This window comes from Glossina fuscipes, unplaced genomic scaffold (genome assembly GCF_014805625.2).
Source record: "Glossina fuscipes isolate IAEA_lab_2018 unplaced genomic scaffold, Yale_Gfus_2 0, whole genome shotgun sequence".
In the NCBI taxonomy this organism is placed as follows: domain Eukaryota; kingdom Metazoa; phylum Arthropoda; class Insecta; order Diptera; family Glossinidae; genus Glossina; species Glossina fuscipes.
The window spans coordinates 41,858,217-41,874,327 of record NW_023998414.1 but is presented as its reverse complement, the minus strand read 5'-3'; the positions used below and the strand labels follow the sequence as shown (position 1 = coordinate 41,874,327).

At 34.3% G+C, this 16,111-nt stretch overlaps 1 protein-coding gene across 2 annotated transcripts in view; it reads right to left on the bottom strand.

Moving 5' to 3' along the window:
* Nucleotides 1-16,111, bottom strand: part of LOC119644594 (serine-rich adhesin for platelets) — a 62,170-nt gene that overhangs the window by 17,080 nt on the left and 28,979 nt on the right. For both annotated transcript variants that reach the window (XM_038044196.1, XM_038044197.1), the window contains exon 3: nt 697-870. In XM_038044196.1, the coding sequence (XP_037900124.1) occupies nt 697-870 (174 nt within the window). The remainder of the gene's footprint in view (nt 1-696; nt 871-16,111) is intronic.

Below are 16,111 nucleotides of genomic sequence, written 5' to 3'. Positions count from 1 at the left end.
GTGTGTGTGTGTGTGTGTGTGTGTGTGTGTGTGTGTGTGTGTGTGTGTGCATCTTATCGAATGATCGTATATCTGTTTTGCGTTAGAATTTTCGAGATGTTTTGATGCGATTCGATTCTAAGTCAAGGACAAACATTATCATTGAACAGACTGGATGGACAGGGCCGGAGAGCATTTCTTATATTGTAAAAAATATATAACAAGGTTTAATTTTGGTAAAGTTTTTTATAATGGAAATTTGTACTCAGTCATCTTTCAACTACACATTACAAATATACATCCCTAAGAGATTTCGATACGACTGTAATACGATAATAATTTTACTTTGCGGACTCCGTTCCCATATAGGATGTATTTCTAATGAAAACATAATGTGGCAAAAGAAGGTATAATTTTTGTGATATTTTTATTATTTTTTTTTTTTTTGAAGAAAATTATTAAGGACTTTGCATTATTTAGTGTGGTGTGGTGCATGTAGGGCATCCGATGATCGGTTTTGCTCAAACCCACACAATAAGATTTGAACTTAAGTGAGAACGAATGATAAAATAGCAAAAACTGGTTCATTAAGTATAAGAAGATATTACACGAGACATAAAAATAAAAAATATTAATAAATATATATACTATTTATAATAAATAAGAGATTTTTCGTGATTCGAGAAAAATATATTATTTTGCTTGCTCTTTACTTACCGATGCTTCTTTGGGCTTTTGTCGTATACTGGACTTTCCGTCAATCACAATATTTGCATTAACAAATTCAACATCACATGGTGACGGTGGACACATGGTAAAATCATCATAATCCATATCAGTTGATGTCTCCACTGAGAGATCACCCAACATAACAAAACCCGACTCGTTTGGCTAAAAATCACACAATTAAAAAATGTGCGTGGAAAAAGTTAAAATTTAAATAATAATAATTAATTAATTAAATTGAAATTAAGAGGAACAAGGTCTTGCGCAACATAAAACGCTTGAATCAAATAAATTAATATGTTGTCGCAGTAAAGCAGTTGACTTTAATTAAAATTGTTAAGGAGGAATTGAGAATTGACATCATCCACGAATGACATAAACATGAAATGGATGTGATATGAAAAACGACAAGAAGCGAATTTTACGCTCACTAACACTTACACTCTTTTGCACTTTCCCTCCGCCCATTTAAGAACGAAAACCAAGTAATGAAATTTCAGTTCTCCGATCCTTGCTTGCATATAGCAAACAACGAAGAGAAAAGCTGTGACCGAATCTAATTGATTTACTCTGTACATATTAGTTCATGCAATTTAACTCTTTGCGATCGATACCGCTATAAAGGCGACATTTGCAAGGCTGACGTCGCCACTATGCCGATGTCATTGACGATCATATGCAATGCAACGCTTTCCGTTATTTATACTTGAACAAGTACGAATATCATAGTCGGGCAAGGCCGACCGCTAAATACCCTATAGATCACAAAAATTGTATCTTGTATAAAGCAAAAGAAAGTCACACAGAAGAAGATGGGACTTTAATCAATGTTAGTAAACCGATATGGATAAAGGAAACCCAGCGAAGTTTCTGAAGATGAACACAAAGACTTTTACAAGACTTTGACGAAAGACTCTAAAGGACCTTTGAGTGGTTCGCATTTTATTGCCGAAGGTGAAGTCACCTTTAACAGTTTATTATATATCCCAACGGTTCAGCCTTCCGAATCGTTCAATCGTTAAGGCACACACTCCGATAATATTATTCGTGAGTCGTGTCTTCAACACTGACAAATTTAACGATGCGATGCCATATTTTCTGATTTTAAGTCATGGCATTGCGGCTTGTGGATGTATAGGTGCATTCAAGATTTGAAACTGGCCAAGAATTTGTATGCTTTAGGGGCTTTTTGAAGATTGTTTCTGCGCGTTATAAAGATATTGAAAAAAAAAAATTAAATTTTAATATACTATAATATTGCGTAGGCGTAGTGAATTTTTTCCATTTTTGTGCACAAATGCTACAGCAGCGTCCAGAGAATACGCGTTTGTAGATTTATCTGCTGCCACTCATCAGTAATGAGTAAAAAATCAATTTTTTATTCCCTTTGAAAAATAGAGGTGTTCTCAGTTGACGTGGTGCTGTCGGCGTGTCCTTCGACCGATTTAACCCATTTTCAATACTCATCTGCTTGTAAAAGCTTCCAATGTTTCTGACAATTTTGAAGCCGCTAGTTTTATTTTTTCGCGGCCAGGCGAATGTTTACAACAGACATTGTACAAACGGACAGACGGACACGCTTAAATCGATTTAGAATTTGATATTGATTAACAAAATATATATATATATATATACTTTCTGCTTCCTTCTGGGCGTTGCAAACGTTTTAACAAAATGAATATACCAGCCCTCATTCATCGGTGATGGGTATACCATAATATACGATATAATAAAGTGTTGCTCGTTGTAAGGTAATTTTACTCTTGTGTGTACGTGGTAAGTGTTTGCTTTTTTTTGGCACCGTTCCCTCCGCAGTACTAATGCCTGCATGTATTTTGATCAGCGACATATAGCAAAGTAGACAATGTATAAAGTAACAGTTTTCCAATTAGTATTGTTCAGTTGGCGAATGTATACAGACACTAATTATGGAACGTATTTATGATTGGCGGTGAAAAGTGAGTCCACATACGGTAATTTCAAGCGCAAAAAGTCATGGATTAGTCCAAGCAGCAGCAAGATGTAGTGTGTTGCGAGCTGCTAAACCCCAAGTGAAACTGTTACTGGAGATGTCCACCGGCGTCAGTTGAACGAATTGAACGATGTATTGTTGCAAAAGAGACGAGCAATAGTGTTTAACAAACGCAGAATCATCCTCCTGCATGACAACGCTCGAGCTCAACCACACCTTGCAAAAGAGCTCAAGGATATGCTGTTGCAGTTCGCAGGGGAAGTTGATCGCACCCAGCGTAGTCAGCAGATATAGCTCCGTTTAATTACCACTTGGTCGGTGCGGCTTGGGTGGCACGCGGTTTAGAAATGCTAACGAAATGCAAGAATGGGTCGTTGATTGGATCGCTGCCAAACCAATATTGTTCTTTCGATACGGTATTGTCATATTGCCAGAATGTTGGTAGAAAATTGCAGAAAAAAAATATTTTCCAAGTAAAAAATTGATCAAAATACATACAAGCAAGCAACTAACACGTTTGGATAAAAAAGAAATGGAATATTAGGCGACCGTAATTACATCGGTTTGAAATAGTTTTTTCCTGCATACCTTGGGTAACCACATCTCTATTTTCAGACTTTTTAAGGGAGCCATAAAATCATGGATAAGACAACTTTGTATTCACCTCGTCTTAATTATACAAAGTTATTACTATTCTAACATATGTATGTACCTTCTTTCCTACTGCCTTTAATGCGTGAGCTATAAAGAGAATTGTGATTTGCTTAAGCATATTCAAACGGTATGATATATGCTGAAGACAATTATTATTATTATTGTTAGATTTTATTGCGTTAAGATGACAAACAACCAGCCAGGAACCATGATCTTTGCGTGTGTGGATACAACTTATATGATAATTGAGAAACGCTCGCAAAGTTCATTTTGGTAACGATGTGGTAAACGGGGCTGAAAAACACAATAATCGACGCTTGCTTCTTCAACTAAATCAGGTAGGTCGGTATTGTATGTAAAAAAAGTAAATTTTCGTAGGTTTCATAATAACTAAATAATAAACTGCTTTTTACAGAGAATTTCGGATGAAAAAGTAGATTAAAAATAATTGTTGTAAAGCTATATAAATATTCGGTCTAATTTCGTTTGAATCATCAAATCAAACACCACAAGAGATTTATATCATAGAACGTGACATGCGCACACGTTCAATGCCCGGCCATTTACATTTAACATCAAATATGTCGTCTAAGCAAAGACACAAACCGCACCGCGGGATTAAAAGAAGAGCAACTATTCGGCGAATTCGGCGATACTGGCGTCATAACTATATCATAGGAAATAAATCGCAGACTGAAACTCACGACGATAACATTTATAAAAAAAATGTTGTTTATTTCCAGAGGCTGCTAACTCAAGAGCTATATATATAAGAAGAATATGAAGCATTGCCACATAGCCGTCTGTATGGAACGTTAGTTGTCGCTGCAGGTCGATTGCGTCGTTGAGGTAAATGCCAAAATTATCGCTACAAAGTCAACATGAAGAAATAATAATATGCAGAGAAAGAAAGCGGTCAACTATAGAAATGGCGAACATGTCAGCGATATGCTATCAGCGTCAATAATGATAGTAAGAGTAAACGGAGGTATCTCCCTTTAATTAGTAATCTTTACAGGCCATTGGATTTATTCTAAAATGCAGGGAACAAAAAATTAATTTGAATACTTCTCTTAAGTGCTTAGTGATTTGATTCAACACCGTAAACATTTGAGTGTCATTTTTCATTTATCTCACCAATGCATTTGCGTACCCTGCAACATTTCTTTACGTGCACTGGTTTAAACTAAATTTACCAAATAGAATTTTCTTCTTAAAGATACTATTGTGTTATTGTTATTATTATTATAAATTTAACCAGAGAATAAATTCTAAGACCATAGTCCTAAAGCACTAGCTAGCATCTAAGGCTTTTCGCTTTTATTAAAAACTCGACCGCACTTGAGATTTGAGCCCACGATCGTTGAGTCATATACGACCGGATCCACTATATCAAATTTCATCAACCTGTAGATTGAACCAAAAAACATGGGGACAGAGATTAGACTGATAGACATGCTTAAATTTATTCAGAAAGTGATGTTAAATCCACTCGGAATTAAATATAAAGTGGTTCGTTCTTCTGGATATTCCATATATCGGCATAAACTCAAAATGGGGCAAAGTATAATCATGTTTACCAAATAATATCGACTGCGTGGATTAATTATTCCATTGCCTGGAAACTTATACATACATCGATACTATTAATTTGACAGTGCAATTAATTGTAATAAATCAAGAGACTCCACACGTCTATTTTTTTGGTCCCATGAAAAGTACAGTTTCACAGAGATACCAACTGAACAGGTATAGAATATTTAATTTTGTACACGTGTTCTTTTGGGATACGGACAGACGGACGCGCAGATGGACTTAACTAATTGTTGAAATAAAAAAATAGGTAAAATACTCGCTCGTTATGAGGTATTTAACGCCGTATGGCTGGCTACAAGTCGCCTAAAAGCGTCATAGGTCTAATCAGTACTGGAACATTCAATTGTTTCTTGTCGAAACAATTTAGAAATGACCGAGTTTACGTTGACTGCACAAGAATGCAAAGTGTGAGAGAAAACTTCATATAATTTGCGAACATTTTTAAAACGCTCTGCGTTTCATAATTAAACGTTATTAGACGACCATAAGAAACCGGAGTGCATAAGTCACGACATAACCTCAAAGAGAGGGAAGGAAAATATTAAAGCTAACTGCATTGCACATACGAATTGTATAGGTATATATATAAATATATATATATATATATATATATGTATAAGACATTTTAAACATCAAGGCAAGTGTAGAGAAGCAGATTGATTCATTTAAGTGAAAGGTAAGTACTGTAAATAAATAAATTTATAAATTATAACACACACGTTTTACTTCATAATAATAATAATAATAATTATTACTACACATAAGACGGAGATGTGCATGCATACCGAGGCCTTAACCAATAAATGGACTTTAGCAGCAGCAACATATGTAATAAAGTATGAATAAAGCCTAAATATGCTACGACAGTAGTGTATGGTACCTCCTATGCAGCCATAAAACTGTTTTCACGCGATAGCACGTTCTCAATACAATAATACATGAAGTAACTCTAATAGACATCAGTTCCTGTTTTTCGATTTACCTGTAAACGCGAACATTAAATTAAATATGTTTTTCTTTTTTGTTTTTGTTTTTTTTTTTTTTTTGTTTTTTTTCTTTCCTATATGTGTAGTTGTTTAATAAATTTATATTCATTTCCTAATGCTACGTACATATGCAAACGCATACATTGATTGAAGTTTTCTTTGTTTGATTTATATATATATATATATATGTAATTGAAATTTTTATTTTAGATTGATTACGGTACGAGGAATGAAAAATTAAAGTAAAAAATAGAATAAAAATTGATTTCGTTTTAATTGAAAAACAAGTAACCCAACAGAGTAACATAATATTCACATTAGGACGGTCGAGGGCGAATCTGAAACACCCATCGTTAACGAATTAAAAATTCATTTCGTTTCATTTCGTTAAAAAAAAAAAAAAAAAAAAAAAACACAAAAAAAACACAAAAAAAAGGAAAAACGGAGAACATTCAAGACAGCTCGGGGAAAATACCTGTAAGCACTAATTCGAAGACATTTTAGATGAAAGGCACTCTGTAAGCACTGTAAGCGCCCAAGTTTCATGAGATATTAGAATTGTCTGGTCCCAAGTCACGATACATTTTTTATATCCAACCTACTTGAAAATTTTACTTGGGCTTAGGTTAATATGCAAGTATCATTAACGTCCGATGGTATTGTCCCATCAGATCGTTTCGTCTCGTAAAATTCTTCTAAATTCGAGTATCTTTTGTAATCGTTAATTAAATTTAACAAAGCGCTTTTCAATAATAAAATTCATTATTATTACATATATTGAATGTAGGGCAATCTGACTGACAATAGCGCGGCGGCCAAAAATTTACAGATAATACAAAGATTTTCAAAATAGCGTCATAGAAGCAATTCGATACGGACCACGTCGTATGAAAAAGATATGTATAAAGACCGTCTACATACACCCCAATCAATGGTGAAGATACGAGCGAAACGAATATAAGTACTAGATAGCTCGTAGATGGATCGATGTCAATTGGAACAATTCAGTCAATTTTAACGACTGAGCAGTTGAACGGTCGTATTGTCTGTTGTCGTCGTCTTGTTTCAACCAAAAACCAAGCTAATGCCCTTCCTTTCTCGACGATTAAAAAGAAATCGCTTTGTGGTAGAAGTCGTTTAAAATCAATATTGCCCTTGTTTTTTGAACATAGCCCCTTTGGTTTATATACGAACATACAAATGAATTGGCCACATATCAACGAATCTTGGGAATTGTTTGTATGCCAAATAAATGTTCGTGATTACATGCCTTCTAAAGTAATAGTTTTCTTTGAAAGTCACCTACTAGGGACGCTTACAAAGTTGAACATCCTTTTTTTAAATAAAATTTATGCATTTTCTCCATCAATGAGATAGACGTAATCTGAACGGTCACTTTAATTTCTGCTCACCTCCGTTGCGCATGAACAGTATAAAGATTTAGACTAGTTGCACGTTGCTGCGCATTCTATAAATGCATCATATGCCCACACCAAGGAAATTTGCAATAATCTTCTTCTCTTGATTTTTAGAATTCAGAACGTGTAATTGGAAACTGGACATAAATTGTAATACTTCGAATCAAAAGACCCACACCCAACAATGGTCAAAAAGCATATACCTATAAATGCATAGTTTTAGAAATGGAGAAAAAAATGAGGTTCTTGAAATTAATATTTCGCGAATGGCGACTTATTTCAAAATCGATGTCATATAAAATAAGTTTGGAAAATAAAATTTTACACAGCGTACCGAGGGCCGGGATTAAATGCAAACATGTGCGGCGGGGATTAGCATAAAATGGAGCCTTTCTTCAATCGGAGAAAGTCCGAATAGTTAGCCACGGTTAGGTTTTAACAGAATCTTCTTCATATACCTATACCACATGACATATATATTGGTCAGATAGGCAAGGGGCCAAGCAAAGCCATATTTATAAAGAGCATACATCATATACTTACTTATAGGCTTAGAGGGAAAAAAAAAATATTTTTTTTTTTCTTGATTTTTGTTGCAAATTGTAATCCGAACTAAATATAGAGGAAAAAGACGAAAACGAAAAGTAATTGGGATCGGATTCGAAGCGCAATGTAGTTTTTTAATTTGTTTTTCAACTTTCAAATTTTTCGTTTTATAAAAAAAAAAAAAAAACCATTAGATTAGATTTTACGTGATTTTAAACAACATTGTTCTCATACGTATGAATATGTTTTGCATACATATATAATCTTTCAATCCCCTTTCCGTCTTTTATCACTTGAGTTCTGTAATCTAATTCAACTCTTTTTTTTTTTTTCCTTCTTTAAATTACAAAATTGCTTTATTAAAATAATTCAGAAAAGGAAAAAAAATAATAATAATAAAATAAACAAGAAATTCAATATGACAATAACAACAATAACAACAACAAATGCGCCATAAATTGCTAACGAACAAGCGAGAGTTAAATAATAATAATAATAATAAAAAAACAAAAAAAAAAAAAACCTAAATACGTCTACATCCATAAAGTGCTTGCGCTTCTGTGACTGACTGTAAACATCATTTCTCACTCTATATACGGATTATGCGGAAATTGTTGTTGTCGTTGAACGAAAAATCAAATGTGTGCGACTGAATGCACATTTAATTAAGATTTTTGTGATTTTCTTCTAAAACGGAAATTTATTTAATCAATGAGGTAAAGTAGTAATGATGATATTTCATAAATACACAAACACAAACTAAAAAGTGAATAAAAAACAACCGACACAAATTGCAACATGAATGGGCGTAAATGAGAAGAGATAAAGAATTTGCATAAAAAGGAAATTTTTAATTTCCCATCATCGAGGGCAATGGACAAGAGATACTCGAATCATTGCTTTCGGCAAATACTTGCGAGGAATTCGCCAAAGATCCTACAGCGTAAGCAGAGCAGTGGCCTGCTGTAATGAAGCAATGCGCTGCGCTACTAAACAAGACCAATGAGGAGGACAAATAGTTTGCATTGCTTACATGGCCTGCAGCAGCCAGATATAGATCAGATATGATTGGAAATTGTTTTACATAAACACATTAATAACAACAAAGTGAAAAATTGAATGTAGATATATAAGTGGAAATGGATATTTAACAACGGCGACAATGCAACGAATTCTTCTAAAGAAAGAAGCTGGCAAAAGAAGAAGTAAAAATACTTTCTGGCCAAACCAATACAGACTGCGCTGATGATAGATACGTACATTCGTAGACCGCGTTTACCGAACAAATGTTTTAATTCTAAGGTGAAAATGCATGCATGAACGAGTTTGTTTCTCTCGCTTTGTTTTTTTTTTTTTTTTCATTGTCAAATCATTTACATCATTAAACTGAAACAACTTTTGGCGCCAAACGATTAATCCTAGGAAAACAATTGTATCGTATTGTAATCTTAATTACAATCTGACTAACTCATCTGATTCATTAAAAAATATCTATAAAATTTATCTATAATGAATAAAAAAAAAAAAATGAGCAAGCAGTTCGTCATACGTTCATTAACTGGAATAAAACAAATGTGAACTTTGACCGAACTAAATAAATGTTTCTTAGGAATTAAGCGGAAAATTGTAGATAAGATAATCATGAGTCAATCAGTTAAAGCAAACAAGATCCTAATGCATATTTCTTCGAATTTTTCACATTTCTGTCCTTAAAGAAGTTTCGCCTTCGTTTTAACGCTCGTCCAATAAAGCTTGGTGGCATACCGTAGATGACCCACGCACGCAGGCGCAGGCGCACGCGCAAGTACAAGTGCACATTATGGATATTATGATGCAAAGGCTTTCTTTCAGGAAGAAGAGTTATTTGAAATTTCGCGCCATTCTTTCCCTCATACCAACATATCATTAGCATTGCATTGACATTTAATTAATGAAATCCAATTAAAGAGATTTTTAGCCTCGATTTGACTCGCCGCACATTTCCATTGATTGAGTGCTAGGGAATGTGCGTCAATATAAAAAATTATTCACAATAAGGTTTCGCGAACAGCCAAGACAATCATATCCCCAGCTACTACGCCTTCTAACTACTTTCTTCTTTATGAGATAGAGATGACGCTCCAATGCAATATATAATATAAACATTTCGCGGCATATACGGCATTTTATTGTTTGTGCTGAACAAAGACGGTTTACGGACAGACAGTATAGGTTTTTTGTTCGAACGATACAAAAGAAAGTCATTCTTTCATTATATCGTTACTAGAGATGAAAAGTGAATTCCAAGAAGACGAAGAGATCAATTTAAGCGCGTTATCCATATTGACCCTCAGATAAAATATTTTTGTGCAGAACGACGAGGCTCTATGTTTAGCGATATTAGAAAGGTGTGGTGCGGTCTAAGCAACCGATTTGAACCCATTTATAGATCAAAAAAAGCTATCAGAATATTAAAAAAGATAACAACAACAACAACAACAACAACAACAACAACAACAACAACAACAACAACAACAACAACGTAACTTTTTACATGACATCCATCCACATATGAGAAAATTGATTTACGATTCGTTGAAATATATCTTTGAAATGGGAGATGGTGCTAACCGATGCGTTTTACTCAGCCGATTCGCCCGCTTTTCGATTATCAAATGTGGGATGAGGGATACATTCATTTTGTTCGAACGTCTGCAACGCCGAGAAGGATGTGCTCCCAGAGGTCCACATACAGGAGTATAAAGTGCTTGAAGATAAATTCGGATTTAATTAGCGTAGACAGCTCTGTTAGGCCACTTACAGAGGTGCGTTAACGTAGTTGGAATTTATCTTCACACAATTCATTATTTTTTGCACACAGTTCAGCATATACTCAATTATGTTTTTACACGAATTTTTTTAACACGCAAGTTGACTCTAACGCGAGTTAAAAAGCAACAAAATCTCTTTTTACGCGAATTGTTTCGTTTTAATACAATTTTCAATATTCTATGAATTTTTCCATTCTCACACCTCGCGAACGTGCATTGAACGTGAACTTCGCGTTATATTTTTCGCAATTCAGTTAGATTATGCCGTTTATACGCGTATATGAAGGGGATTCCCCGAATTGCATGTAGAGTAAAAACGTAAGGTATTTTCTACGCCATTTAGTTTAGTTTTTTAGAGTTTAATTTACTTTTTATAATTTATTAACTGTATTAAGGCATAATATATTAAATGTATGTAAATGTATTATTATAATATATTAACATGTCTATATTCTTAAGTGAACTCTTGCAACAATTTTTTCATATTGTTTAATGTATTTTTCAGTTGCTCTTTTAGTTGTGGTGGAAGCCCAACTACTATATACTTTCATGTAACCGATATAATTTTTTACACGCTTTTTTTTTTTACACGGATCTTGTCTTTCTTGTAAAAAGAGAATTATATATATATAGATATTTTTATCTGTATCAAATTTTGAATAAATTTACGTATCTATGTGTATATCCATTTGTCAAATGAGAAAACTGAGAATATCTATCTTCACTTTCCGCGTATTACTTCTACGCTCTACGCGGCATAAATTTCCAGTTTTATTCTACAAAAAGTCAGCCACGCCCTCGAAATATTATTTTCTTAACCTTTTTTTAGAATGACAATGGTGATGGGTATTAAATGATTCGTTCACAGCCGAATGTAATTTTCTTACTTGCTTTTTCTTTCAGTTCATTGTCGTTATTTTTGTTTTTTTTAATTGCATGCATTTTTGAAACTCGTTTCGAGGAGAAGCAAAAGAAGAAACGAAACAAACTTATGGTGATTATTTTAATTCTGCTTATGTGCCTTATGTATGTGATGCAACCCATATTTCGGTAGTTTACCAAAGTTAAGCTATAATTACAAGAATTGGATCTATCTTTTTACACATAAGCGTAACATATGTATGTATGTATGTATGTATGTATATGCAACAATATGCGCACCAAGATGTGTATGCCTTTATAACACCTTCTAGCCTTTTTTCACAAGCTATGGACTAGTTTTCTTTTTTCTTTCGAGTTTTTATAGGTCATTTAGAGTATGGCTATATAAAAGCTTTCCTAAACAATAAAAATAAAAAAAATTTAAAAAAAAAAAAAAACAAAAAAATATGAGAAAATAATTCAATTTAAATAAACAGAAATATTTTATAAGCGACAGCATAAAAATATAAAGCAACAACAAATAAAATAAAAACGATAAACGAGGTGAAGATAAAGTAAAATAAAAAGAAAAAGCCACGTTACGTCATTAACAAAATTAGTCATTAATTATTGGAAATTTTTAAAGTCAAAATAATATGCCATTGAAAACACCTCGGAATTTATTGTTATCTCGAGAATTAAAGTTCGATGAATGTACAGAGCAAGTCGGTAGCCGCCACTACGGATATTGAAAAGCATTGCAGCAGCACAACGTAGACTTGATTCATTTGCTTTTCATATAATAACAACTCCTCCTTCTGGTAGGTCATTCATTCAATTGCATTTTAACTGGCATTAAAGGGTTCAAAATTAGCACAACTTACGGATGAATCTCCTCTACAGACTCGTACTGGTATATCTTATATGCAAAAGCTGGTCATCAGGGGAAATTATTGTTGACAGAGGTAGGCGCAACAGACAAGGAGAGAATAGTCTTTGTGAGAACACTTTAGGAATAGTGGGAGAACGATTATCGCATATATATATATGTATATATATATATATATATATATATATATATATATATGTTATTCTCAGAGTAGAATATTGGAATTGTAAAAGAAAAAGAAAACGGTTGCTGCTAAACTAGGAAAGCCGAGTTGTGGAGAGATCAAAACAAAAGTCTTTATTGATATAACAAGTTGATCTTTCCATTTAAACATTATATGCGACATATAGATCGTTTACTTTTCTTTGTTCTCATATGTTTACACTACTAATAAAAATATACTCCTGCTTCTGGATCGTCCCCTGGACGTGTAATACGGTGACGAAAGAAAAGACGAAAGAGAAAGTAATTAGGAGGTAGTGGCCGCAGCCTTTATGCCTTTACCGACGGAGCATTCACTACATGGCTACGAGCAGAGTAAACTCTACCGCGAACACTGACTGTAATCCGGTCAAGGGGGGAACAAGAATAATTTATTGAGCAGCCCTAATCAACCAATACACTCTCTCTTTTCGCATATTGTACTTCTTGGGATTTGATGCACTCTACTAGCTTCGCTTAAGACTAAAATGGACAATAAAAAATAAAATAAACGTGAACGTAAGTATTGTTCTCCTCTTTGCTCATTCCAAATCATTCGAGCGAGCTCGTGAAAAAATGAATTGACTGATTACATTTTAAACCGCAGTAGTAGTAGTAGTAGTAGTAGTCATAACATAATAAAAAATCATCATAGTTGCATTACTACCAGTCTTCACTTTGCCATTCAAAATATGGGATAAGACGTCTTTCCTAAGAAGCTACAAAAAAAAGCTAATTAACTTTGCGTAATCTTGATGGCCAATGTGCATCAATTGAAATAATAGATGTATTAGAGGAACTTTTTACATATATCTTGTAACTTGGCAAACTCTATGCTGCTAATGAAAAAAAATAAACACTGGGGAGAGAAGAAAAGCTTGTTTATTATTATTAAGCAATTGATCTGGTTAAGAACTTATTTTAGTAGAAATAGAAAGCCAGCCAAGCCAAGCCAACCAACCGGTTTATATTATATTAAATTTATGAATAAACTGGCTGTTGCTTGATGATGATGATGATGATGATGATGATGATGATGATGAAATTTAATTACATAGTAAAATTTCACAAAAAATTCGCGAAAATTAAACGTTCTATATGTGTGTACATGCAAAGGTTTCTTTATAGGATTTCAAAAATCAGCCACACAAACTCTCTAAATTCCTCACTCTGATTATCAACGAAAACGATTACGAAACGGCTACAGAAATTGGTCACTAAAATTGAAGATGAAGTTGGTTTGACGTTACGAGCGTGCGTCGCACGAACTGATCAAGAGCAATTCAATTTTGCGTTTATCTACTTTCAAGTGTATCATTAGAGATGAGAAAATATGAGTGGCCCAAGGTAATAATAATCGAAGAGTGGCGCTGTGCTCTTGTAGAGTTGAGAAGCCCTCTGCCCTACCGGGCAGTCTAATCTATTTTATGTTCAATCCTGCTAACATAACAAAATAATGGACTCAATCAATATATACCACAAATTCACTCGATTGGCCAGTTTAATCGTCGAACAGGACAAACTCTATACATTTATTTATCTTGAGGATCTGACGCAAAAAGTATTACGAAACTTATGTTATGCATCCGCCGACTGTTGCAACGCATTGAGGAGTCAAAGTATGCGAATTTTCGGAGGATTCCCCCGTCTGTTGTGATCTCTGTATAACATTAATCGATTGCTTTTTAAGCTCTTACTTATTAAAGTTGTTCAGACAATGGCAAAGGAGGGTTTAAGGGTGACTACCTGTAGGCCTGGCGACGGATTTTTCCCTTGGAAGTCTATAAACGATTATTGAAAGACAGTTCCCTTTTGTTAAAAAGGGAGGACATTTTCTTGTCCCATTCGGCTCTTTTTTATTGAGATCATCAAACTTGTTCACTTTTTGATGGGCTGCTGAGTTTAAGTGGGCTGAGCGGGCAAAGTTGGGTGCGTGCTTTATGATGACGTCCTTGGAAGCATTTATTTGCTTGAATAAAACTGAATAGCCTACCAGGGCGTGTGTCAACGCTAAAGACAAGAGTGGCTCCAACCGCATACGTTACGAAATTATCCAAAGCTGTACGCAATGGCGCAAATTCACAAGGAACACAGGCACAGGCCATGAAATTGTGGGTGCCCACGGGGATCAAGTTGCCCAAAAGTAGATGGGGAGCTACACGCCCTGACGTCTACCAAAAACGCGAAAGAATAGTTCACATCCATTTTCTATTTTCGCATCTCAGAACTAGTAAGGGCTAAGTGCCCCTCATCGGGCACTGTCAGATTAAACCATTCAGGGCAAATACTCTGGAATCTTTTACTTCGCATCTTATACCTGCCTTTATAAGGTCATTTGTTTATTAGACTTTCAAAAAAAAGAAAACTGCTTGAAGAAAGAAGTACTCGTGAATAGTTGGAAAAAGAAGAAATAGTCGATCAGCCAATCGTTTCTTTTCTTCAATATATTTTGCATTTGCAATTCTTATTGGAGTTTCTTTTAGGCTTTTATGCGTAGAAAATATAGTCGGATAATTTAATCGATTTATTTACTCAAATTTATTTACTCAAATATGCAAAAAATTTAGATTTTGTTAATTAAAAAAAAATTTAAAACAAAACACTAAACCTTACCTTTACTTTTACTTTAAACATTTTTTGAACGAGCGAGTGAAAATTTTAAAAATTTACTTACAAAGTCAATGTTAATTATGATGGAAATCAAATTGATTTTATTATTAAAAACTTGGAAGCCATGGAAAGACGCATCTTTATGTTCTAAATCATCGGCGAAGAGGAAAGAGAGAGCAGCATAACCACTCGGTAGAGTAGCAACAGTAGACATTCTTGACAAGAAAAGAAGAGGAAATCAAGAAAATTGGAAGAAAAAAAAAAAAAGGAAAAAAACAAAACAAACAAAAATGAAAAGAATTAAAACTTCGTAGAGGACGAGCGGAAGCGGGAGCGGGAGAAAAAGAAAAAAAGGCCAAAATAAAAAATTTTTATACGAATGGCGGGGGGGGGGGGGGGGCGTAAGCTGGCGGTGGAGGTAAGGGAGGAAAGTGTAAGCATTACCGCCAACAAACAGGCAAGTGTGGCGGTGGTTGATACGAAATGATGTATGGATGGTTTTCCTTAACCAAACATACATAACCAAGACAACAGGTTTTACAAAAAGGCAGCACAATAGCAACGACTCGTGAAATGGTTAATATCAAGTATGTAATGCTGCCAGCACTGGCATAACTAACGTTGCTTTATCTTAGATGGATGGTTAACTGGCTGACTAACAAACGTATACGTCCACGTTATAATGTACGTATAATATAAACACAACCCATGTGTTGCCTCTGCGCTTGCCTTTTGTTTAGTTTAAACGGCAACAAACCATTTTTTTTCTCTTCTCTTCTCAGTAGAGAGGAATTCTGAGCAGAGCGGAGACTCTATAAAACGTCAGTAAACAAATAAAAACAACAATAATAACAATAACCAAA